The sequence below is a fragment of the Panthera tigris genome, chromosome D1 (assembly GCF_018350195.1).
Source record: "Panthera tigris isolate Pti1 chromosome D1, P.tigris_Pti1_mat1.1, whole genome shotgun sequence".
In the NCBI taxonomy this organism is placed as follows: domain Eukaryota; kingdom Metazoa; phylum Chordata; class Mammalia; order Carnivora; family Felidae; genus Panthera; species Panthera tigris.
In genome coordinates, this window is record NC_056669.1 from 75,322,466 (window position 1) to 75,346,492 (window position 24,027).

At 37.4% G+C, this 24,027-nt stretch overlaps 1 protein-coding gene across 2 annotated transcripts in view; it reads left to right on the forward strand.

Annotated features, from left to right (window-relative positions):
• Positions 1-1,214: 1,214 nt before the first annotated feature.
• Positions 1,215-24,027, forward strand: part of PRMT3 (protein arginine methyltransferase 3) — a 137,927-nt gene continuing 115,114 nt past the window's right edge. For both annotated transcript variants that reach the window (XM_042957741.1, XM_042957742.1), the window contains exons 1-8: positions 1,215-1,409; positions 1,693-1,828; positions 3,431-3,513; positions 5,210-5,259; positions 6,040-6,142; positions 13,138-13,297; positions 15,052-15,196; positions 19,302-19,367. In XM_042957741.1, coding sequence (XP_042813675.1) covers positions 1,382-1,409; positions 1,693-1,828; positions 3,431-3,513; positions 5,210-5,259; positions 6,040-6,142; positions 13,138-13,297; positions 15,052-15,196; positions 19,302-19,367 — 771 coding nt within the window. In that variant the 5' untranslated portion in view covers positions 1,215-1,381. The remainder of the gene's footprint in view (positions 1,410-1,692; positions 1,829-3,430; positions 3,514-5,209; positions 5,260-6,039; positions 6,143-13,137; positions 13,298-15,051; positions 15,197-19,301; positions 19,368-24,027) is intronic.

The following is a 24,027-nucleotide window of genomic DNA, read 5'->3' on the forward strand; positions in this document are numbered from 1 at the left end:
CAAAACAAGCAAATGGTAGGTGCTAAGAAAGAAACTAAGTGGGGGCTGCTGGAATGGCAGTGGAAACTTTTAGAAATGGTGGTTTGTATTTGTAGAGTATTCTTAGCAAAGGCCTCATTAGCTCTAAATCAGAGGCTGGAGGGTGGGACCCAGAGCGAAGGGTTGAGTTGAGATGGAAGTCAGGATTACGCCCAAGCCAAGGTAGTACATTTAATGGGATAAACGTGCTAGCCTCTGGGACTAGAAGCCTGCGACAATTCCCTACAGAAGCGACTGCTGTCAACTCCCACCTGACAAAGCATTCTGTGGCTTGAGTACATGCTCAGAAGGAGGAAAAATGGCATGAAGTAGGAGAACGTTTGTGTTCCTCCCACATAGTGGCCGTAACATTACTTTATAAACGTATGGAAGAGCATCTCTCCTTCGCGTAACCGACAGGGTCAGCTGCTTCCCATTGTTCAGGACAAGTTAACACTTATGTCTAAGCACTTTACATGTATCAAGTCATTTTATTCCTACAGTAGTTCTGTGGCTAGTGAAGTCACTATCCCCGTTTTGTAGTTGAGGAAGTGGCGGCGGTGAGAGGTCTTGATCTTGCCCAAGACCACAGTAACAAAGTGACGGAAGTAGGATTCAGACTGAGTAGGTCGGCTCCGGAGTCTGTGCTCTCACTTAACCACTGCACTTTAAAGACTAAAATCCTTAAAACGGCGCCAGGCTTTGGTCCCTACGTAGGCTCTTGTACACCCACAATGCCTCCTGTAGTTCCCTCTCCCCACCCTGTTGCACCCTGCTGTAGGAGATCAGGTAGCTCAGGAATTAAAGAGTGGAGGCCCAGGCTCTTGCCTGCGCTCCGCCGCCTCCGCCACCAGAGGGCGCCCCAAGCGGGCCGCTCCTCCACTAACTGCCGGTTCCTAGAATAAGGGACGCACAGTGGGCGCGGTGCCCGCTGCAAAACCGCTGTGGCGTCTCTCCGCCTCTGGGCTCCGGGGCGCGAGTGAGAACCTCCCGCTAAGACCCGCCGCAGCGCGAGGAGGAGACAAAGTCACGTCAAAGCCTGCGACGTTCAATCCCCGCTTCAGCGCTTACTCTGCACGCACTACGTCAACCCGGAGGCTGCAGGAGGCGGAGCTCGGGCTCTCGCCCCGCCCACCAAACTCACGTGACCAACAACCGTGGCCTCGGGGCCGGAAGCGCTCCCGAGCCCACGCGCGCGCTCTCGCGTTTCCAGGCGACCGGGAGCCTCCCCAACTCTGGGCCCTGCCGCGCGCTGGCGCTCGTTCCCGGTTTTCCGGGCCCGGAGAGCTCGGAAGCGGCTGCGCGCACGCTGCCCAGCCCGGTCCCCGCCCCCAGGCGCGCGGGGTTCCGGGGCAATACAGCCATGTGCTCGTTAGCGTCGGGCGCTGCGGGTGGGTATTCCTGGTCCCTTAGCACCCGGTTCGCCCAGCCCGAAGGCCGCGCCGCAGCGGGGCGGGAGAAAGACCCTCCTATCCCGCTGCGTCCCCTGGACGCGGGGTTGGACGGTGGGGCCTGGCAGGGAGGGTGAAGGAGGTGCGCCGGCAAGGGCCGCGGGGAGCGGGGCGGGGGCAGTACCACCCCCCCCCTCACCCCCCCCCCCCGCCCCAGTGCTTCACGTGTGCCCTGCTCGCACTGGTGTCGTCTGGGGCAGGGCTAATCGTTTGCGTGTGCTAGGCGGCCGGGGCGCTATGGAGGACGAAGACGACCTGCCAGAGCTGTCCGACAGCGGTGACGAGGCCGCCTGGGAGGATGAGGACGATGCTGATCTCCCCCACGACAAGCAGCAGACCCCCTGTCTGTTCTGTGACAGGTTCGTCCACCCCAGTGCCAGGCGTCACCCCCAGGGTGCCGGGCCCTGTGGGTACCTGTGGTCCGCAGTCGAACCCGAGCGGCCTGCCCTCAAATCCTTGAACCAGTGGAGTGATGGTTTGTTGAGAAGGCAGAAGCACAGTAGCTATAGAGGGAGAGCCATGAACTGGAAGGCAGGTTATACTAGTTCTCTTCGACAGCCTCAGTTTCCCCTTGTGTGAAATAAGAGGGTTTGGACCGAATCTATGGTTCCCAAATCTAGTTGAGCACCCTTTAAAGTCTCACCTGAGACTTTGAAAAGATACTGAACTCTGCACCACAGCACTTCTAAATCAGTCATGGGATCTAGGAATTTCCTATTTTTATAAAGACATTTTCTGAGGTTATTCTAATGAATAACCCGTTTGGGAGTCACTAAACTAGATAATCCCTTGGGACCCTTCAAGCTTTACCATTCTATAATTCATTTATAAGTAGAGAGCTACTCAAGTTACAGCAGAGCTTCTCAAGTTACAGCATTATTTCCATTTGAACTACCCAAAGAATCGTCTTTCCTAGGTAGGAGCTCCCCACCTATGGAAGAGAAAGGAATTGATGCATTTTTCACTTAGGGAAAAAGAGACTGCAGTTTCAATAACTGGTTCAAGGTCACAATGCTGTGGTTTTCTTATATCCAAATCCCTATACTTTGCACTTAAAAGTTCTGCCTATTCATCTCAGTAAGCTTTGACTTTGGCCGACTTTCTGGGCAAGTGGCTTGGCTTTGGCCAGTATTACTTTCATAAACATTTGCCAGTTTCCCATAAATCTGGGCATGGTGCTGATTGGTGGTGTATTAACTCCTCTTGATTCGTCATTGTTCTCACATGTAGCCTCATTTGCGTAGGTACAGAATGTCTACGTTTCCTTTAGTTGTCATAAAATAATATTTATTGAGCATCAGGGATGTACTTCTCTGTGATAGGCTGTATATAAACACAGCAAGGTAAACATTGGTTGTAAACTAACTGCTGCATTTGTGCCAGGCGCTCAGAAGTATGCAGCTTCTCTGCTGTGTATTTCTCTCTTAAGTGTCCTTCAGTTTTGCAGGTCACATAATAAAGAGGCCTGGTCCTCACAATGTCCGTAACACAAGTACTTTCAGAACACTACAAGATTACCTTTGAAATATGGCACTTTGGGAATATGCCGGCTGTAAAAATTACATGTTATGCTTTATTTCTAAAAGCAGTTTGAGCTGTTGCAGTTCAAAGCCTCTGGAAGCAGCACTGACAGAGAGGAGAAAAGAATCTTCTGTAGGGAATTTTCATGTCTTGAGGGAAATAGAATCTATCAAAGGGAGTTCTCTTCCTTAAAAGCCTTCTGATCATCTCAGTGCTATTATTTGGCAAATAAATTAACTTTGACATTTAAAAAGGTTGTTAGGGGTGTAAAATGGGACTCAGAAGTTCTAATTCCCTGTAGTGGTGCTGGGTTCCTCTCATGTACAGGTACGTTTGGTTTTTTCTTAGAAACCCCCAGAAGGGGGGTATATATTTTACATGAAATCCATATTTAGACTTTTGAGGGGACTGTTTCATAAAGCTGTCACTTGATTTTTCAGGTTATTTACATCTGCTGAAGAAACATTTTCACATTGTAAGTCTGAGCATCAATTTAATATTGATAACATGGTCCATAAACATGGTGAGTATTTTTTAGAATAAAGGAAATTTTTGTTGTGAAATTTAAGTTCAAACTTTGTATTCTTCCAGAACTTTCCCTTCCTCTACAAGTTCAATATGGTGAAAAATATAGGAGCAGCCTATCTAATGAAGTTTTTTTGACAAGTGGCCTTTGAAGGACTAATTATAAGTCATTCTTCTAGATAAGATTCACTGTATTTAAGCTTATATTGACTTCACAACTAAAAAGGAAAAAACAACGTTGGCATGTGATTGCATTTTTATCGTATTAGAACTAGGGAGAGCAAGGACAGAAGTGGACTTTGGAAAAGGTGGTGGTCATTATGGGAAAAGCTCACCAGGTCAAAGCATAACATGAACTTCAGGGCATACAAAGTTGAGTTTGGTAAGAGTATAGAAAAAGGAATGATGAAGTTAAGGTGGTAAGCAAAATACTTAGATGATGATTCTTTTGAAACTTGCATTTACACATGCTTTATAATTAAAGTCTTCTACTTCTTTAAATGGATGCAGAAGTGCTACACTATTCCACTAAAATTAAATACAGAATTGTTTTTTTAGTCCCTGCATTTACTATCAACTAGAAAAGACATTAAACATGTGATACGTTTATAAATCATAAATTCAGCTGCAACTGCTTTTGTAAGACATGAATGACTTATTCTCATTCGTTTTTTTATGTGCATTTTTTAATGTTTATTTATCTGAGAAAGAGAGCGTGCGCACGAGAGGGGGAGGAGCAGAGAGAGAGGGAGAGAATCCCAAGCAGGCTCTGCGCTGTCAGTGCGTCCCTTTATGTGCATTTTAAAACTGAATTGGAATCATACTTTAAATATAATTTTGAGGTATGCCTGGGTGGCTCCTTTGGTTAAGCACCTGACTTCAGCTCAGGTTCGTGAGCTCAAGCCCCACATTGGGCTCTGTGATGGCAGCTCAGACCCTGGAGCCTGCTCCGGATTCTGTGTCTCCGTCTCTCTTTCTCTGCCCCTCCCCTGCTTGTGCGTGCTCTCTCTCTCTCTCTCTCTCAAAAATAGTTACGTTTTTAAAAATAATTTTGTAATTTTTTTCATTTAATAGAGGTTTTTGTATGCTATTACGCATATAAAACATTTTCAATGCTGTTATATTTCTCATAACAACATTATTCATGACAAATAATACCCAGTTGGTTGGACATTCTATTGCTTTTCCTTGCTTTAAATCCTGCTTCATTTCCGGAAAGAAGAGAACCAGAGAACAAGCCTCATTGTTTTTTAACTTACATCATTTAACTTAATATAAAAGCTATTTCACTTTGTATACTCCATGTCTGACAAAATTATAATTTGGTAGGCACCCTAAAAATAGGGGATTTAAAACTTTTGGCTGTAATATCAACTGTCAAATAGTTGTTAAAATCTACAACCAAATTTTCCTGATTTGTGTTGTTTTTACAAATGAGGATTTGAATTCTAAAAATTAATTTCCTACTTTTTAGAAATGCAAGAAAAACATTAAAAATTGTCATCCATGTGGCTGTTTCTTCAGATATTCAGAAGTATTAAAGTTACTATTTCTAGTTCTTAAGAAATTCAAAATATTGTAAGTTGTAGTTTAGAGGACAGAAATATTTTATTATTTAACCTCTACAGAACAGGTCAATTAGACAAACTCCTCTTATATGAAAATAGATGAATTATCTTTTTTTTCCTTTTTAGGACTGGAATTTTATGGCTACATTAAACTAATAAATTTTATTAGACTTAAGGTAAGTTGGTAGCTTAATTTATAATTTTGTTTGGAAACAAAAGAAACACCACAGTGACTAATGATGCCCTGGTTTTAGAAAAATACAAAGAACTGCTAAATGAGAAACTGTTTTAGATTTAGTAGTCATCACATTGGGGGAATCGTGGACGTTAGGAACTTGTCCAACATGCAGCACCAAGTAAATGAATACACACCATGCTTAGTAACGTTTCATTTTTAACTGTGTCTAGGAGGTGAATTGCTGTTATGTGAAAAAGTAATTGAGTGTCAAATAATGGGAAATACTGATACACAATATTTCTCTAAGATCAGAAATAATTTCTAGTGTGATTCCAAGTACTGTGGTTGTCTTTTCTATTTTTCAAATACTTTGTCCTTTTTTCTCTTCTACTCAAATGAATGTTTATGTTGCCACTTCCTCCAAATCCAAACAATATTGAATCCAACATTGAAACCATATTGCATATTAACGTAAGCAGTCATCCAATCAAGTTAATGAAGTGAGAGGTGAACATAGACTCCGTAAATAGAGGTTTTACATAAGGTAGACATGGTTCCTTTTTTTTTTACTTAATTTTCCTAGTTTTTGCTAGGGGTGATTTGTGATTATATACAATGGAAAAACATGCAATTAATTTTTTTTGTTTGGGAAGACCTTTATCTCTCCTTCTATTCTAAATGACAGACTTGCTGGATAAAGGATTCTCGGCTGTATATTTTTTCTGTTTAGCACATTGAAGATATCGTGCCAATAACATGCAATTAATTTTATATCCAGAATCCTACAGTTGAGTATATGAATTCCATATACAACCCAGTGCCTTGGGAGAAAGAAGAGTATTTGAAGCCAGTATTAGAAGATGACCTATTACTTCAATTTGGTAAGATGAACTTACAGTATCTACTTTAATGTAGGGTCATTTGTAATGGCAAAAGGGTGGTTAAAAGTGTTCTAGGAAAATATATTACCTCCTTAATTCTCTGAAGACTTCACCAGGTGGTTGGTCTCAATAGGAAAGTTAACTTTAAGAATTGCTAGTCACACTGATCATTACCAGAGAGAAATTTAGAAGTAGGAGCTTGTTTAAACATTGTATACAAGATGTTCTGAAACATAGGGAGATTTGAGAGAATAATTTTTAATTGTAGGCTACTTTTTAGTCTACTAAAATTGACTAAAATTTTAATTTAGTTTGCTAAAATTAATTAAACTTTTAATTTATTTTAAATTAACCATAATTTTAAAATCTACTGATTCAAAATAATTTTAAAGCAGACAATAATATTTGCTTTTGTCTGACATATTTAAGTCTGATAATTGACTTTTCTTAAGACATCCAGTTTACTGAGATTTTATTTTGATGCAGAACAGATTCCACTCATTTCCTTGGGCTTGCCTACATGCACTAACTCTACGGCCTTCCTTGGGGCAGGGCCACTCTCATCTCCTGGCTGTAGCTTTCTTACTTAGTTACTTGCTCTGTGCATTGACCATTCCTTATTGAACAGGGATCTTATGAAAATTCTGTTGGTTTCTTACAGATACTTGAATGTTCTAATTTACCAGGGTTAATGATTTATGTTTTTTCCCCTTGTTTATATTTGCTTCTATGTTTCTTGTGTCAGTAAGGTGAGGTAGAGGGTTTGCTCTTTTCAGACCAGTGAGACCAATCTAAACAGACATGTACCTTCACATATAGTAATTTAACAGTGTGTATTTGAGCAGTTCTCTGAATAGTGAGAACTGTGGAAAACTACTCATTTCCTTGAGTAGTACCATCATTTGGTTGTGTGGTGGTACAGTGTAGTATTAAGGACCTTAATGTAGGAGTCAGGAACTATGTGACCCTGGACAGAGCTTTCTGTTTTTAGGTCTTCATGTATAAAATGAAGAACCCAGACCAGATTTCTGATATTCTTGCTAGTTCTAAAATTTGTTGAGTCCCAGGTTGATTCTTTCCTGTTTTTACAAATTCTCCTTAATCCAATTTCTCCCCAGAGTGACCAAAGTGATATCCTTAATAAATGACAAGTGCCCACTAAGTGTTCTTCATGACTTCCTAAATTCAAAGTCATTCGCTGAGCACTCACAGGATGAAAGTAGTATGTTAAATGTAGTAGAAACATGAATAAGTGAATCCTTCACACAGGGAGTCTGCAATCTTAATAAGAGTGCTTTGTTTTTAAATGTCTGTCATGTATGATAGTATAAGGTCAAATATGGTAAGTTTCATGAGAAGTAGAAAAGGTAGTACAGTTCAGAAGAGGAAGAGATTATTCAGATCAACAAATATTGAGTGTTGTATGCTGGTCACTGTGGGTACAGATCAGTATTGAATCTAACTCTCCAATGGTATAATAAAGTTAATTTCTTTCAGCCTTAACTTGTAAAAAAGGTGATAATGAGCCCTACCTTATAAAATTGTTGCAAAGATAATGTGTATTAGCACAGTACCTGTCAGAGGGCAAGTGCTTAATAAAGGAGAATTTATTGTTATTAGTAAATGACTAAGGCCTCCAGGAGTTTGGATGAAGTCATGACTGTGATCTGGAACACTTAAAGAGACCTAGTTAAAAAAGGAGAATTTGAACCAGGCATGCCCTTGAGTGCACTGCCTGTGTTCTCTGTCTGTGCTCCTAGCCATTGGTGGAGTGGAATGGAAGAGAAGGTCGTGTCTGTTAAGTATTAGGCTTTGAGGATGTAAAGATGCTAAATTAATAAAGATGACTAAGAAAATAAGCAATGAAAGTATAAGGGAGGAACAGTAACTTTACAAGGGATAAACCTGGCAAACACTACCATAGCCAGATAATCACATCAAAGATAAACCATGTTGATAGTGTGAGCTCTTTATATGATGTCATGAGAATGGTACTTTCCCTCTGGTCTTTCTCCCCAAAACTGATAACCTCAGTCTGACCATGAAAAACCATCAGACACACAAAGTAAGTGTCATTGTCCAAACTACCTGACCAGTACTCCTCAAAACTGTCAAGGTCATCAAAAACAAGGAGCGTCTGAGAAACTGTCATTGCTGCAGATAGGCTTAAGGAGACCTGACAATTGAATATACTGAAGTATCCTGGATAGGATCTTGGACAGAAAGGAGACATTAGGGAAAAACTAATGAAATACGAGTAAATAAAATGAGTTATTTTTTTAAGTACTGTGTAATATTTGAAACATACTCTACAAAGGGTTAATATTCTTTTATATAAAGAACTCTTAACCACTGAGAGACAAAGATCTCTTGATAGAACAATGGGGAAAATTACATGATTAGACAGTTCACCCAGAAAGGTTCAAAAATTGCCCAACAGTGAGATACCATTTCTCACCTGTCAGACTGGTAAGTATTTTTAAAGTATGACAACATTTCTGTTGTCAGCGTTGTGGAGATACAGGCAGCATTGTGGAGATACATTGCCAGTAGAATGCGCGTTTGGCAACACCTCACCAAACTGCATATGTACTTACTTTTTAATACAGCAGTTTCTCTGATAATAATCTGTCTTGAAGGTATACCTCCAACAGCCTGAAAAGACATATACACAAGATTATTCAATACAGCATGATAATTTCCAAATATTGGCAACAACTTAAATCCCCATACATAGGAGAGTGATAGAATAGGCTATGGTGTGTCCACACTATGGAGTAGTATACATCTATTAAAAACCACGGAGATCTCTGAACTGATAGAGTGATATCCAAGACATACCGTGAAACGAGAAAAGGCAGAGCTCAAAGGAGTATCTATGGTATGATACTCTGTTCATGTAAGAAAGAAAGGGATTTGAGAAAGTACATGTGTCTGTTCGTTTGTTGAAATAAATACAGGAAGGATACACTAGAAACTAGAGAGAGTAGTTACTTACGGGACTTAGTGGGACAGGGATGGGAAGAAAGGCATAACGGGGTTGAGGTTACAGGGATAATGAGGGAGTGACACTTCTCTGAGGGTACCTTTTTGTATAGCTCCAACTCTTAGAACTGTGGGAATATTTCTCCTAGCCTTCGTGTAAAACAACAACAACAACAACAACAACAAAGCATCCTGGATGTGTGTGAGGATACTGGGGGTGCAAAATGGAATACAAACACTAACAAATGAACTTAACTATATTACAGAGGAATAATGTAATAGCTGAAGTGGGTAGGGAAGAAAAGAACTGTGTGAGTAACTGAAATCTTGACTGGATATTGTGCTGAGGCTATAGGTAAAAAGAACTACATAAATGCTGTAATCTACTAAGTAAAGGTGTTTCTCGCAGAATATGGATTAGCAATTCTGGCACTACTTTCTGTATGTAACAGCATGGACAAGTAAGTAAATATATTATGGATAATAAGAGCTAGGTTTTCACTGTTGGAGAAGGAGGTTTCAAATAAGGAAATAGGGAAGGATAAAATGAGTCCTATGGTGATAGATTGGAATCAGAAGTATCAGTATAAATTCCACACTTTTTAATATATATTCAGATAAATACAAAAATATAGATGTGTGTGCATGTGTGGGTTAGTATAGACACATATATTTCCTAGCTCTGTTGAAAGAGCCTAGAAAAACCCCAGTAGCAATGAGTACACTTACTGCCCAGATTTTAACACCATTATCCAGTAAAAGGAGCCAAAGCTCTTTAGAGAAGTGAGTGATTCCTTGGATGGGGCAGGATGATACAGGATGAGTCTGGGAAAGCTTGTGCCACAGATTAAGGACGTACTTGAAAAGGTGGTGGCGGGGCGCCTGGATGGCTCAGTCGGTTAAGCGGCCGACTTCGGCTCAGGTCATGATCTCATGGTCCGTGAGTTCAAGCCCCGCGTCGGGCTCTGTGCTGACAGCTCAGAGCCTGGAGCCTGTTTCAGATTCTGTGTCTCCCTCTCGCTGACCCTCCCCTGTTCATGCCCTGTCTCCCTCTGTCTCAAAAATAAATAAAACGTTAAAAAAAAATTAAAAAAAAAAAGGTGGGGGAGGAGGGGACTTAACAAAAGAATACCAGAGCCAACCTGAAGGAATCCTAATGGTCAAAACTGGAGTAATTTGAGCAACACAGAAAGTGATACTATTGGGTTTTATCCACATGGATATTAATAAATATCCATGAATCCATAATAACATAGTCAATCAAATAAATGGAGAAGGAACAGCTTGATCTTAGAGTAAAATTTTCATTAATAAATGTGGAAGAGAAGAGAGAAATAGAAAATCACTGTTAGGCAAACACCACAGTAATAATTTGCAGAAAAGATCCACCAATGGATGCTAAGATTAGTGGGCAGAAATTTAAGGTGAAACAGGTTCAGAGTATCTCCCTCAAGAAATTTAAGTACAAAGGAGATGTTAACTTTTCCAGCAGACACTACCACAACCAAGTGATCAAGGTTAACATCATCATTAATGAGTCATACTGACACCAAGAAACCCCTTGGTAAAATGCACTCAGAACACAACATCATTTTTCTGCTGTTCTTGCCAAGAATGTGTAACTTTATTCCACTAATGAAAAAACATCAGACAAACCCAGGTTGACGGACAAACTACAAAATTAGTGATCGGTACTCTACGAAAAGTGTCTGATACAGTTCTTGGGTGCAGGATTCTAAAAATAATTCGTTCAAGGTGCTGATTATTTTAGTTCTGACTTTTGTATATTTTTGGATTTTTCTAATCTAATTCATCAGTTGTTGATAGAGGTGTATTTACATTTCTGTGATTGAAGAATTGTCTGTTTTTCCTTTTAATTCTATCAGTTTTTGTTTTTGTGAGATTTATACTCATTTATAATTGTTATGTCGTCTTGACAAATTGACCATCCTTTGTGGTAGTTCTCAGCTGCCAAAATGAACCTCCTAAGACAGAATGTAGGTGATTTGAACCTCCTAAGACAGAATGTAGACGTGGAAATTCATCTTCCTGAATATGGTTTAAGACTTTGAATTAGACTGTTTTGATAAATTGTAGTTATGGATCTTAATGTTTACTGGATCCTTCCTCCTTTTCAACATTTAAGCTTTAGTATATGGTTGTCTATGTATTATTAGTGTTGAAAGTTTTTACTTTGCCTTTCATTGCAGCAAAAAGCAAAACAGAAACTTGCTAAAACAAAGAAATCAATTCCTTTAATCAGTTCTAATCTGTAACTTAAACTAACAGCTTGGCTGGCAAACTGTGTGGAAGTTTTTGTTTTTTTTTTTTTTTAATGTTTATTTTTGAGAGACAGAGACAGAAAGACAGAACACAGTGGGGGAGGGGGCAGAGAGAGAGACACACACACACAGAATCCAAAGCAGGCTCCAGGCTCTGGCTGTCAGCACAGAGCCCGATGAGGAGCTTGAACCCATGAACCGTGAGATCATGACCTGAGCTGAGGTCAGGCACTTAACCGTCTGAGCCACCCAGGCGCCCCTTGGAGAAGTTTGAAAATGAGATACACAGTGAAAGTTGTAGTACGAAGTAGAAAATATGGTGCTGTCCTTAAATAGTTTGGACATACTTTGTTGCTCTCGTTAATTTTTGGTGAATTAAATAGTGAATGAATCTATAGTTTTTTAAAACAAATGACTCAGTATTCTGCCAGATGGATTAGAGTTTAGTGGTATACTGCTGTACTGTTTTTATAAGAAGTTGAACTTAGGCTCTAGTGTCTAAGTTATAATATTCTAATGTACTTGTTTCCCTTTTTTTTTTTTAATCTTTATTTTTTGAGAGAGAGAGAATCCCAAGCAGGCTCCACACTTAGCATGGAGCCCAACACAGGGCTCAATCTTACGACTGTGAGATCATGATCTGAGCTGAAATCAAGAATCGGATGCTTAACCGGCTGAGCCACCCGGGCACCCTCTCGTGTATTTGTTAAGCTTGGTTATTTTGTCCCAACTCTAAAGAAGTATCACCGCTAACAGCTGGTGATAAGAAAAAAAGCCATATTTCTCCCAGTGCTATACTGAAGAGAAGATGTATCTTCATTGCTTTTATTGCTTTATGTTGATCTGAAAGTTAATTGGACTGGTAAATAGACATGGGATTTTATAACACTCACTAGCTCCATGTGTTAACCTCTTTTTGCAGAGTTATTAGTTCTACAGTGGAAGTTAATAATTATACATAGTGAAATCAAATTTAAACCAAGAATTTTTAATAATGTTAGGAATCAGGATATTCAATATCAGCAATAAGACCTCAGTGTATAGATTGCACTACCCCTTACGCAGGATGAAAAACTTACCTGACTATATAGAATTCTTTATGTGCATACTGTCCTTAGTGAATATGTAAATGTAATACCTGTTATTCTATAGATAAAGACTCAGAGTCTGAGAAGGAACCATGTGTAGTGGCAAGAACGTGAGCTAGGAGGGCAGGCATGGTGGGAATCTTAGTTTTTTTATGAAACGTTCAAATGACTTTGGGCTAGTCACTTAATTTCTCTGAAATTTATTTTCCCATGCCCTAAAATAGAAATATTTATATCCTAGGTTTGTTTTGAGGAGAAATGAAATGTAATATGTGTACTTGAAAGAAATATGGTGATAAGTACATATTAGAGCTGTTTCCTTCCACTTTTTTGTTTCTTCTTGGGTTTGGTTCAGTGTAATTAATGCCTTTTTGTTTCTTTCTGGGTTTGGTTCAGTATAATTAACACTTTTATATGTGGTTAACTTAGCTACCTAATGAAAAACTTTAATAACATGCTCTTTAAATTTAAATGGAAACAGCTTCAGTATTAAATATTTATTTAATTAAAAGTACTTTTACAAGTTTTTCTCAGCTGGCTGCATAACAGGCCCTCAGAATATATTTATTCTGAGTTAACATGTTTGTATTTGCTTCATTGTTAGAAGATAGCTTAATAATAACGTCCATTCTTTCCTTAGATGTAGAAGATCTTTATGAACCGGTGTCACTCCCATTCTCGTACCCCAATGGACTCAGTGAAAATACATCTGTTGTTGAAAAATTGAAACATATGGAAGCCAGAGCACTGTCTGCTGAAGCTGCATTAGCTAGAGCACGTGAGGATCTGCAAAGAATGAAGTAATTTATCAGTCTTAACAGAAAATTCGTTATTTAGATTCTGAAAGTAATATGACTTATATAATAAAGTGGAATATGGTAAAACATTTTGTATATTGGAAAGCACAATGTAGGTATCTAACGTTAATTTATTTTAAATTAATTTTAATGATATGCAACATTTTAATATGTTATAGATATAGTTGATTAACATAAAATTCTGTGGTTTTACCTGTTCTCACATACTTCTTTATAATTACTTTTGTACTAATGGTAATTTTTCTGGGAGTGTTACCCTCTTGAGAGCTTTTGTTCTTTGAATTACTTCATATCTAATAGATTTCTCCATTTTACTTTTTCTCTCCTAGGCTTTTAAAGGGAAGTGATTAATATTTTTTAGGTTTGGGGAAAATACAGTGTTGAAATTTTTGTTTTTAAAGAATCAAAGTATAATTAGGTAGTATTTAATTAGAAAACCACTGGGAGCCTGGGTGGCTCAGGTCATGATCTCATGGTTCTTGAGTTCAAGCCCCGCATTGGGCTCTGTGCTGACGGCTCAGAACCTGGAGTCTGCTTCGGATTCTGTGTCTCCCTCTGTCTCTCTGCCCATCGTCCCCTGCTCATGCTCTGTCTCTCTCTCTCTTTCTCAAAAATAAGTAAATATTAAAAATAATTTAAAAAAAAAAGAAAGAAACCAGATACATAGGATGATTTTCTTCAGTGGGTAAATTAGCTTTCTACTGGCACTACACAGAATTTAATGTGCATATGAATCACCTGGGAATTCGTTAAACTGTAGGTTCTGAGTCAGAGATCTGAAACAGGGCCTGAGATTCTGCATTCCTACCAAGTATAGTGTTAGCTATTGGATTTGTAAGTTGGTTGCCATTCCCTCAGTACCCATTTGATGGTTTGCTAGAATGTTCAATAGGGAAGATAGTATAGGTGATTGTGGTTCTCTTTCCCTGTTTTTGAGATTATATGCTGGGTAATCCAGTAACCAACAACAACTCTCCCCCATTATATACATATAGATTCTTTTTTTTTATGTTTGTTTATTTTTGAGACAGAGTGAGAGAGCCCATGCATACTTGTGAGTGGGGGGGGGTGCAGAGAGAGAGGGAGACAGAGAATTTCAAGCAGGCTTTGTGCTAGCAGTGCAGAGCTCGATGTGGGGGCTCGAACTCAGGAACCGTGAGATTATGACCTGAGCTGAAATCAAGAGTCAGATGCTCAACTGACTGGGCCACGAGGCGCCGCATTATAGATTCTTAGTGTATTGTGATCAGAGAGAGAACTGAGTTTTAGAGCTGGAGTACATGGTGGTGGTGTATGTAAATAATTCTCCATTTGGGTCAACTTTCTGCCCTTAACTACCTTTCCATGACATACATAATATGGTTTTAAAGAATATTAATAGTGTTGAAATAAACCACATTGATTCAGCTGCTACAATAAGATTTTAGAACAATAGAAATAATAAAGTTGAATAAAGACAATGTGCTTTTGTTCAGTCGAAAGATACAAACAGCTCTAATCTGCAGTTGGCAGTGTTTTTGTGGTTTGCAGAAGGAATGTTTACAACCGGGTTTGCATATGCCATTGCTTGAGATCCAGCAGGGGGAGCTTTCAGTTGCTTAAGATAGAATGGAGTTAGAAGGCTCATCACACTGCACGCCCCACTCCCTCCCCATTCCTCTCCCTCAACCTCTAGCCTTTCCTTTTTTCACGGTCCAATAAACCTGTCTCAAGGGTCTATTTCAAATTGATTACAGACAATTTGCTCAGGATTTTGTGATGAACGCAGATGTCAGAACCTGCTCGTCATCTACTACTGCCATTGCAGACCTCCAGGAAGATGAGGATGGTGTTTATTTCAGCTCATACGGGCATTATGGGATACATGAAGAAATGCTAAAGGTTAGAGAAGAGCACGAAAGTACCAAGTCCATACTAAAGGAAAAATAGAATAAAACAAGTTCTTAATACATATGCTATAGGAGAACTGGTCATTTTTTGTTTTGTTTTGTTTTGTTTTGTTTGAACTGCTTGTTAAATCTCTTTGGTGCTTAATAGCACATCTTGGGTTCAAAAGGCTACAGGAGCATCACAGTCACTGTAAATTCTATTGAAGATCATTATTAATCTTTATTAGGAAATCTTTTGCTTGAAATAGAACATCGGAAAAAAACAACTGCTGCTGATTTTTGTCTTCTCAGGAGCAACTGTTAAATAGGAACAAATAAGTTATACATTTGCCTTTTAATGTACAAAGGGAATGATTAATTTTAGTATGTTATATGGTAATATTGACCTCAGTTTGAGCAAATAATTCTTTGGTACAAAGTTAAGAAATAATTCTCACAGTTGTCATGGCATAACTTTTTTACATTTGAAATCAATTTCCTAAATTGATCAAATCAGGTTTTTAAATTTGGTTGGTTTTAATTTTTATAATGATAAAACCTATGTAAAATATAAGTAGATTTCTAGCTGTACCTGGCAATTATGCATTGTATCATGTATTATAGATTATAAAACAGTAAGGTGTAATTTTTTAATGCATTGAAACTAAAAGTATTTATAGTAAAACAAACATTGGAATGTAAAAAATTTATTGAAAATGTTAGATGTTCATCTCTGTGCATTTTTGGAGGCCACTACCTTTTCTTAAAACCAGCCAGCAAAAAATTCATTCGTAAATCCTTCCACACAAGATTGTTTTATTTTATGGAAGCCCTAAGACCATGTTCCCCTGACAGCTATGCATTTAAAATAACCAGGGATATTTAATAACATGTATGTATTTATTGAGTCAGATTTGCAAGATCACAGAGTGGAGGGCTGCTGATTAATAGTAATTGTAACTACTTGGGGTCTTTTAAAGTAGTGTCATGTCATTTCTTTACCAATGACATGTCACGGTTGTACTTCTTGTTGTCACTTGAGTTATGGCATAGCATTACAAATAACAGTTATCTTATAAATGATAAGTTATTTTAAGTCCAGAGTGAGTTTGTTTAAAAAAAATTGATTTGCTCTGTGTCCTTTGTTAAAATTAATTTTACCGCATCTAGAATTTTTCTTTTTAAGGAATTCACTTAAGCCCATGTTTGTAATTTTAAATCACCCCATCAATTTAAATGCCATGAACCTTTAATGGCTTTGGTATGGAAATTGTGTTGGATTTTCTGACAGATAAGATTACTGAGACTTCAAGTAGGTAGTACATAAAAGTGTCCTAGGTACAGTCATCAGGGAAGTCCAGTTTGAGTACTTACTTCCAAATGTCTGTCGTGGACATTTGTAGCTGTATGTCCATAACTAGAGGATTTTCACACCTGATCGTATATCTGTAAGTCATTTTGACATACACGTGGATTTAAGAAGTTCCGTCTTGAAGTTTCCAGTGCTACTTTTTTCATTTTAGAGAATCATTTAAGAATTCCTATCAATCCAGTTTTCCATGCCTCACTTCCTGTTAGCTGTTACACAACGTACTTACCTCTCCTTGGGGATGACCTGATTAAGTGTTCATAGGAAGTAAGTGTCTGCTCCATGCAAAGAGAACTATTTATCCATTTTATATTTTGCTAAGCTATGTGCTGTGGATGAGTAGGAAATGTTCTGTGTATCGAGTAATATTTTGTTTCTTATCAAAACATTTTTTAGCATACATAATCTATTTAATGTTGTGCTACTAGATCTCACTTGATCTTTGTCAAGAACTTAGAATGGAGAAACACGTATACAACTTATCTTAATGCTCAGAACTGGCCTTGCTTTTATAGGAATAGTATTTCGATTTTTGGTTGCTTAGCCTCAGATAGTTCAATGACACTGTTTTGGCATATGCTGTGATTATAATTATAAAGAAAGGTACTTTGTGATCTTACTTTCTGGAGTTCAGATGAAGATAATGGTTTTGAATTCCAGAGATACAGTCAGTGGAGGGATGGATTACATGAACTTACAAAATCCTTCGCCACTTTATCTTTCTGAAGTCATTGTTGACTAATGTTGTAAGTCTGAGATGCATCACTCTCTTTTTTTTCAAGAAAAATACTGTTCATCCTGGTGAACGTTTATCACAGATCGTAGTACCATTAAATAACTTTTCTTTACCGCATTCTTCTCATGGTGTCTGCAGCTGACTTGTGCAGTCCCTCCCCCTTCATCAGCCTATCCATTTGAAACACACTGCTGTTTATATGTACATAAAATTTATGCTATATAACTCTTCTGTAGTCTCATTTTTAATATTTTTTTTTATATTTGTAGGAATAATTCCATGGGACTTGACTAGTCTTAAAAGATTGTTTTGCTTCTTAGTAATTCTATTTTTCTTGTGTGTTTCTTAGTTTTAATAGGTTGGTGAAAACGGTAATTTTTAAAATTTCTATTTATTGCCTTATTCTGTATTGAAGTGTTAGTCTTTTCTGAGAATACATTCTTAGAAGTGGTTAGGAGTGCTAGTCTTTTATTTCTTGCATTTTCATGTTCACTGGATTTTTTTTTTCAGTTATTAAATTGAAACTCTGCTATGTCCAAGGCACTGTGTTTGGTATACTTTGGATTTTATTGCAGCAGGGTGAGCATGTGAACGAAAGCACATGAATCTGTAGGATGAGCCCGGCATGGAGGAGACGAAGGACTGCAGTTGCGGGAGCAGTGGTGCACGGATTTAGGACAGGAGTTGGGGTGCGAGTGATGAAGTTGGAGTAGTGGTGAGGCGGTGTGATTGGCGAGAGCTGACGGGCTGATGTTCACGCAGCAGAAAATCACCGCTTGTAGTGTATGGAGAGTATAAAAATGACCCAAAAATGTATGGAATGGTATATTTTTTTTAAAGAGACTTTTCATTATTTAACATGTGTGAGTTTATTTAAACATTGGATTCTCTCAGTAATTATTAAAATAACTTCAGGGAAAGGATTAATAAACCTGATTTAAAATTTTTGTTTGTGAAGCAATTAGAATTCCAACAGAAAACACAGAATTTTAATTGTGCACCTCCCCATTTTTATATCCTGTAATTAAGTAAAAACTACATGGCTTTTAATCTGAGAACTTCTTTATATTTTTTTAATAAAAAATTTCCCGGTATTGGCTTAAAAATGTCTTTTGAAGTATATGTATTGCCGAAATTTTGATATTGTAGCACTTGGTGTAACATTTCTTTTTACCTGGTGTGAAACCCCAAACTGGAATTGCTGACCTCTTTTTATTGTGCTCATTTTATTTACTTGGCAGCAGAGCCCCTTCCTGCTTAATTCGCTGTCTTTGTAGGTCTCAACTGAAGTAATTTAAAAGGGAATCTGCTCTTTTCATGAGCGAAACTAAGTGTTCACATTCGATGCCTGTCTTAGGTACAGGTCATGTGAGACTTCAGAGTGGAGAAGGCTCATAAATGTGGGCTGCAGGGCTCCAATGATTTATCTTCAGGATTACAGGCTTTTAAGCATCGTTTCCTACAACAGACATTTCTATAAACAAAACAGGATTATAAATCAGATAGGTGCTGATCGGTGACTTTCTTAGAATAACCATACTCAGTGTAAATTCATTTTTTGTATGTAACTGTAAGTTTTACATTTATCTGTTTTGGATATTTTTCTCCCATGTTTTGATACAGCATTTTAACATTTAACATAGCAGTGTCCCTCTACTACAAGGAGTCAGCCTCTATTGAAAGGAGCAAGACATCATGTTCATCTTCTATTAGCTTTAATTATTAGTTGAAGTCTTATAATGACAATGCATGTCAAGACAAAAAATGTATACATCTTTTAAGAACTTCGATTCTGTTTGACTTTTAGTGATTTTCTGAAACATGTCATTTGGGTGTTGCTGGTATTTCTGGTTTTTTATTGTTTCCTTTTAGGACAAAAAAATTAAGCTTGGCTTTCCAAGCAAAAAATAACTATGGAAATTAGCAATTTGTGATAAAATAACAAATAGCTTCCTAAAACGTTTTATATTTTTAGTCTATCCTGTAAACAGAATGTTTTTCTCTCCCCTCTAGGACAAAGTGCGAACAGAAAGTTACCGAGATTTTATATACCAAAATCCACATATCTTCAAAGACAAGGTGAGTAGCACAGGTTACAGAATTATAGCCACATTTCATGTGGATCTTGGGTAGTAGAAGTCCCCTCTTGGGTCATCGTTGTGATAGCAGTTGATTCAGTGCACTCTGGCTTTATTTCATGGAAGACTTACGATGCTGCTCTGTGGTGCAGGATACTGATAGCAGGCATGCTCATCGATGCTATCATTCAGTATACTGATTTTTTAAATTGAGATTCATTAATTACAGTGATGTGGTTTTAGTTAAACTTTGCTTATCCAGATTATGTTGCTGAAACCATATTTTTGATTTACTATGATGCCTATGAATTTCCAATGTATCAGATAAGCCCCATACCAAAGTGTACTTTTAATGATTACTCTAGTTTGTGTTAATTAGTTAAAAAATAATAATTTTAGGAAGTTATTAATAAGTAGGGGCAAATATTGTAAGGTAGGACTTACGTGCTTTCTTTTCAGATCTCATTTACTCCTTTATGAGACACGTTATATCTTACCATTAGTCTTAATACTCTTTCAGGTTATGTCAAAGATGAAATTTCACACAGTGTGTGTGTGTGTGTCTATTTGAAATTTGTGTCATTTATTTTTCCTCCCTGTGAATTGTGTTCATTTTTTCTTCTTCACTTCACTTCCTCCTTCCCTCCCTTTCTACGATGGCATGTTGACCTAAAAGTTCAGGTTTTCTGTTCTTCCTTATTGGAAATTAGTCCACTAATTTAGTCAAATATCATCTCTGCCACATGTATATCTTTGGGAATTTCCTCCACTCTTTCCACATCAAGAACATGTGTATTGATTACGTATCAGCTTTTCATAATTCCTTCTTCACCTTCACTTTAGAAGGTACTTCTCCAAGCTCTTTCATAAGCTTCACATGATATTGCAGCAATGAATAACAGTTTTTATATTTTGAAAAATTTCTTTCCTTGATTCTTATATTCTTTGGAATATAATATGGATAGGCTTTTCATTTTCCATATCTATTTCCCAAGAGCAGTGTTTCACTTATGACTTAGCTGAGTTAACTGAAATTTGTTTTGTTTTTTTTTAATTTTAATGTTTATTTTGGAGATAGAGCATGAGCTGGGGAGGGGAAGAGAGAGAGGGAAACACAGAATCTGAAGCAGCCTTCAGGCTCTGAGCTGTCAGCACAGACAGCTATCAGCACAGCCCCTGACATGGGGCTCAAACCCACAAACTGTGAGATCATGACCTGAACAGAAGTTGGAGGCTTAACCGACTGAGCTACCCAGGTGCCCCGACAGCTGAAATTTATATGGTACTCTGCTCTCTTGGCCAACAAAGCATTACCTAACATGAGAGGTTTATGATGGTATGTGTTTCTTTGTATTTGCTGATCCCCCTCTATAGATAAATAGGTGATTTCATTTTTAAAATCTTAGTTTTTATCAGTTCTTTATATTCAGCTTTTTTGTATGCTTTTTATATGTTATTACAGCAGAGACTAAGAATTTTTTTATAGTTGGCTCTTACATTTATACCCAAGTGCTGGAACATTTTATCTTACATGTCTAAAAACCGACTTTGTTTCCAGCGAAACAAATATATTACCATTAAAATTTTCACTTTATATTTATAGTTAGATTATGTCCAGATTTTTATTTTATTTTTTCATTAATATGTTGTGGAGAAATTAAGCATGTACTGGTCTGGGCATTTTTAATCCTGCTTGACTTCTCAGGAAGCAGATATATAATAATTTTAGACAAGCAGTGGATCTCTTTAGACCTCATCTGTAAAATGAAATCATTTTAACCCCTCTGGTTCAAAACTTTTATGATTTTTTTAAATTGTAAAATCATGGTCTTTGAGCCATCTTTTCTTAATACTTTTTGATATGAATACAATATGAATTCATTAAGTAAAATTAAGTTGAAGTTTCTTTTTCAGTATGCTTCTGAATAGACTTTTGTCCTATAATATGTAAGAATATACTGAAAAGGCACAAATTTTTTTTTTAATTTTTTTTTAATGTTTATTTTTGAGAGAGAGAGAGAGAGCGCGCGCGAGCATGAGTGGGGGAGGGGCAGAGAGAGAGGGAGACACAGAATCTGAAGACAGCTCCAGGTTATGAGCTGTCAGCACAGAGCCTGACACGGGACTCAAACTCACAGACCGCAAGATCACGACCTGAGCCAAAGTTGGACGCTTAATCGACTGAGCCACCCAGGCACCCCGAGAAAGCGCAAATATTTGTAATCAGAAGATTAATCATTGAGAAATTAAATAATTCTGAATATTTCTGTGTATATAGAATACATCTTACTAGATTTATCAATTTATATACATAGTTACTTTCTGCTTCTAGTTTTTTGTTTGCAACAGTATTATAGAAATGTTACGTATAGGGGGTGTCTGGGTGGCTCAGTCAGTTAAGTATCTGACAGTTGATCTTGGCTCAGGTCATGATCTCATGGTTTGTGATTTCAAGCCCCGAGCCCTGCGTCGGGCTCTGTGCTGGCAGTGCAGACTCTGCTTGGTATTCTCTATTCTGGCTGCTCCTCCCCTGCTGTCTCATGCTGTCTCCATAAAAATAAATGAAAAATCTTAAAAAAAAAAAAGTTTTGTGTATATTTTATACATTTTCAGACAAAATACATGCCTGTGGAAAATAATAATGTTTCAGTTATTTTGTGTTTTACTTACTGTTCTTACTGAAGACATTAACTCTGCCAAAGTCAGGAAACAGCTAATAAATAAGTTGGGAGCACTTTTCCTTAGCACTTTGTCTAAAATGCTTTCATGTAAGTTATCTATGTGTTATTAGTTTTGCTTGGCACTTACAACTTCTCAAACATGTATTATAATGTAAAATATTATACCTATCAATTTTTAATTCCCTAAAACACTTTAAGGGTTTAATCTTCTGTAATTATTAATATTAAATAATCTAGAGCTTTCATATTTTTAGATGATGTGGGATACTGTATTATGTTATGGCTACAGAATTAGAAAATATACTACCATATATTTAAATAGCACTTGATAATTTATAGATTGCTTTCAAACATGTTGTCTCATTATTAGTATACAATAACTTGTAACTGGGCAGGGCAAATATTTATCTTCTTTTGCACATGTAGGTATTTGAGGTTAGTAGGTTAATTGACTTGCCCTAACACAGGCAACTAAAACAAAAACAACTTACTCCTTGTTGAGTGCCTTTAACCCTGTGCCACTACACTTAAAACACCATTATGTTAGAATGAGTAATTAGAGTGAGATGCATTAGTTATGCTTTAGTTCACATTATCTTTTATATATAGGTTATATGATTTCTGTGTGCCATGACAGAAAATTACTTAATTCTTTTTAAAAATTTATGAAATGACTTGTTTTCCTGAGTTTTATTATCATTGTTTTTATTTGCTTTTATTTCTCATCAGGTAGTCAAACTTCATACACTAGCTTCTATATTATATTACGTAGTGCATAGTAGAGATTTATTTTTCAAAAAAGTACTAATATTTAAAACTGTTTCTTCTGCCTTTCCTTCTCTTCTTCCTCCATCCCTCGCTTCCTGCTTCCTTTCCTTGGTTTCTTTTTTTTTTTTTAGGTTTATTTATTTTGAGAGAGAAAGTGTGTGTGTGCACACGAGCAGGGGAGGAGCAGAGAGAGGGGGATGGAGAGAAAATCCCAAGCAGGCTTTGCACTGTCAGTGCAGAGCCCGACTGCGGGGCTCGATCCAGCCAACCGTGAAATTGTGATCCACCGGAGCCAAAATCAAGAGTTGGAAGCTCAACCGACTGAGCCACCCAGGCACTGCCCCTCCTTCATTTCTTTCTGAATATGGTTTCGATTCACAAAGCTCCTGTGGAGGCCATATGGTTTCTCAGATTTAATTTAACTTTGGGTGGCATTTAACCGTGTTATCACCCACTCATAATTAATTTCTATTTGCAGTACATTGAAGAAATTCACAGTTAGGTGCCTTCTCTATGCTTTTGGTTATTATCCACAGTTAAATAGATTCACTTTCTTTGTTTCTTTCTTTCTTACTTTTTTTTTTTTTTTTTAGAAGAAGTGACTCAAATTACTTCATTATTTTATAAAATAATGCTGGTTTATCATTTCTGCCTTCCTTTGATTCTGTTAAGTTTTAGTTTCTTACCTAATTACCTAATTTTGAGCTAGATGTAACATATCATTAATGTATAATTAAAAGTATATTTTAAATATATGCTTTAGAAGCAGATTGACCTTTGTTTGCATGCCAGCTTTACAAATTACCAGCTATATTATCTGGGACCTATTACCTTCTCTCTCTAAAGCTCTCTCACTTTCCTCATGTGCAAGATGAGGACTGAATAAGACTTTTATATATATGCATATGTATACAAATTATATATATGTGTGTGTATGTATATATGTACATGTTACAAAAGAACACATACTCTAATTGAAGTATATGACATATATTCTTCTCTGTTAGCTTTCTTACTCAGCAACTTTTCTTAGAGATGATTCCTTATCATTCTTTTAATGGCTCATTTGTCCAATGTAAGAATGTCTGTAAGTTTTAATTTTTAATATTAGAAACAATGCATATAAAAATATAAAATATTTAAAATGTTTTAAATACATGTGAGAGTCCGGTAATAAGATAAAATCCTAACAGTGGACTTCCTGGGTCAAAA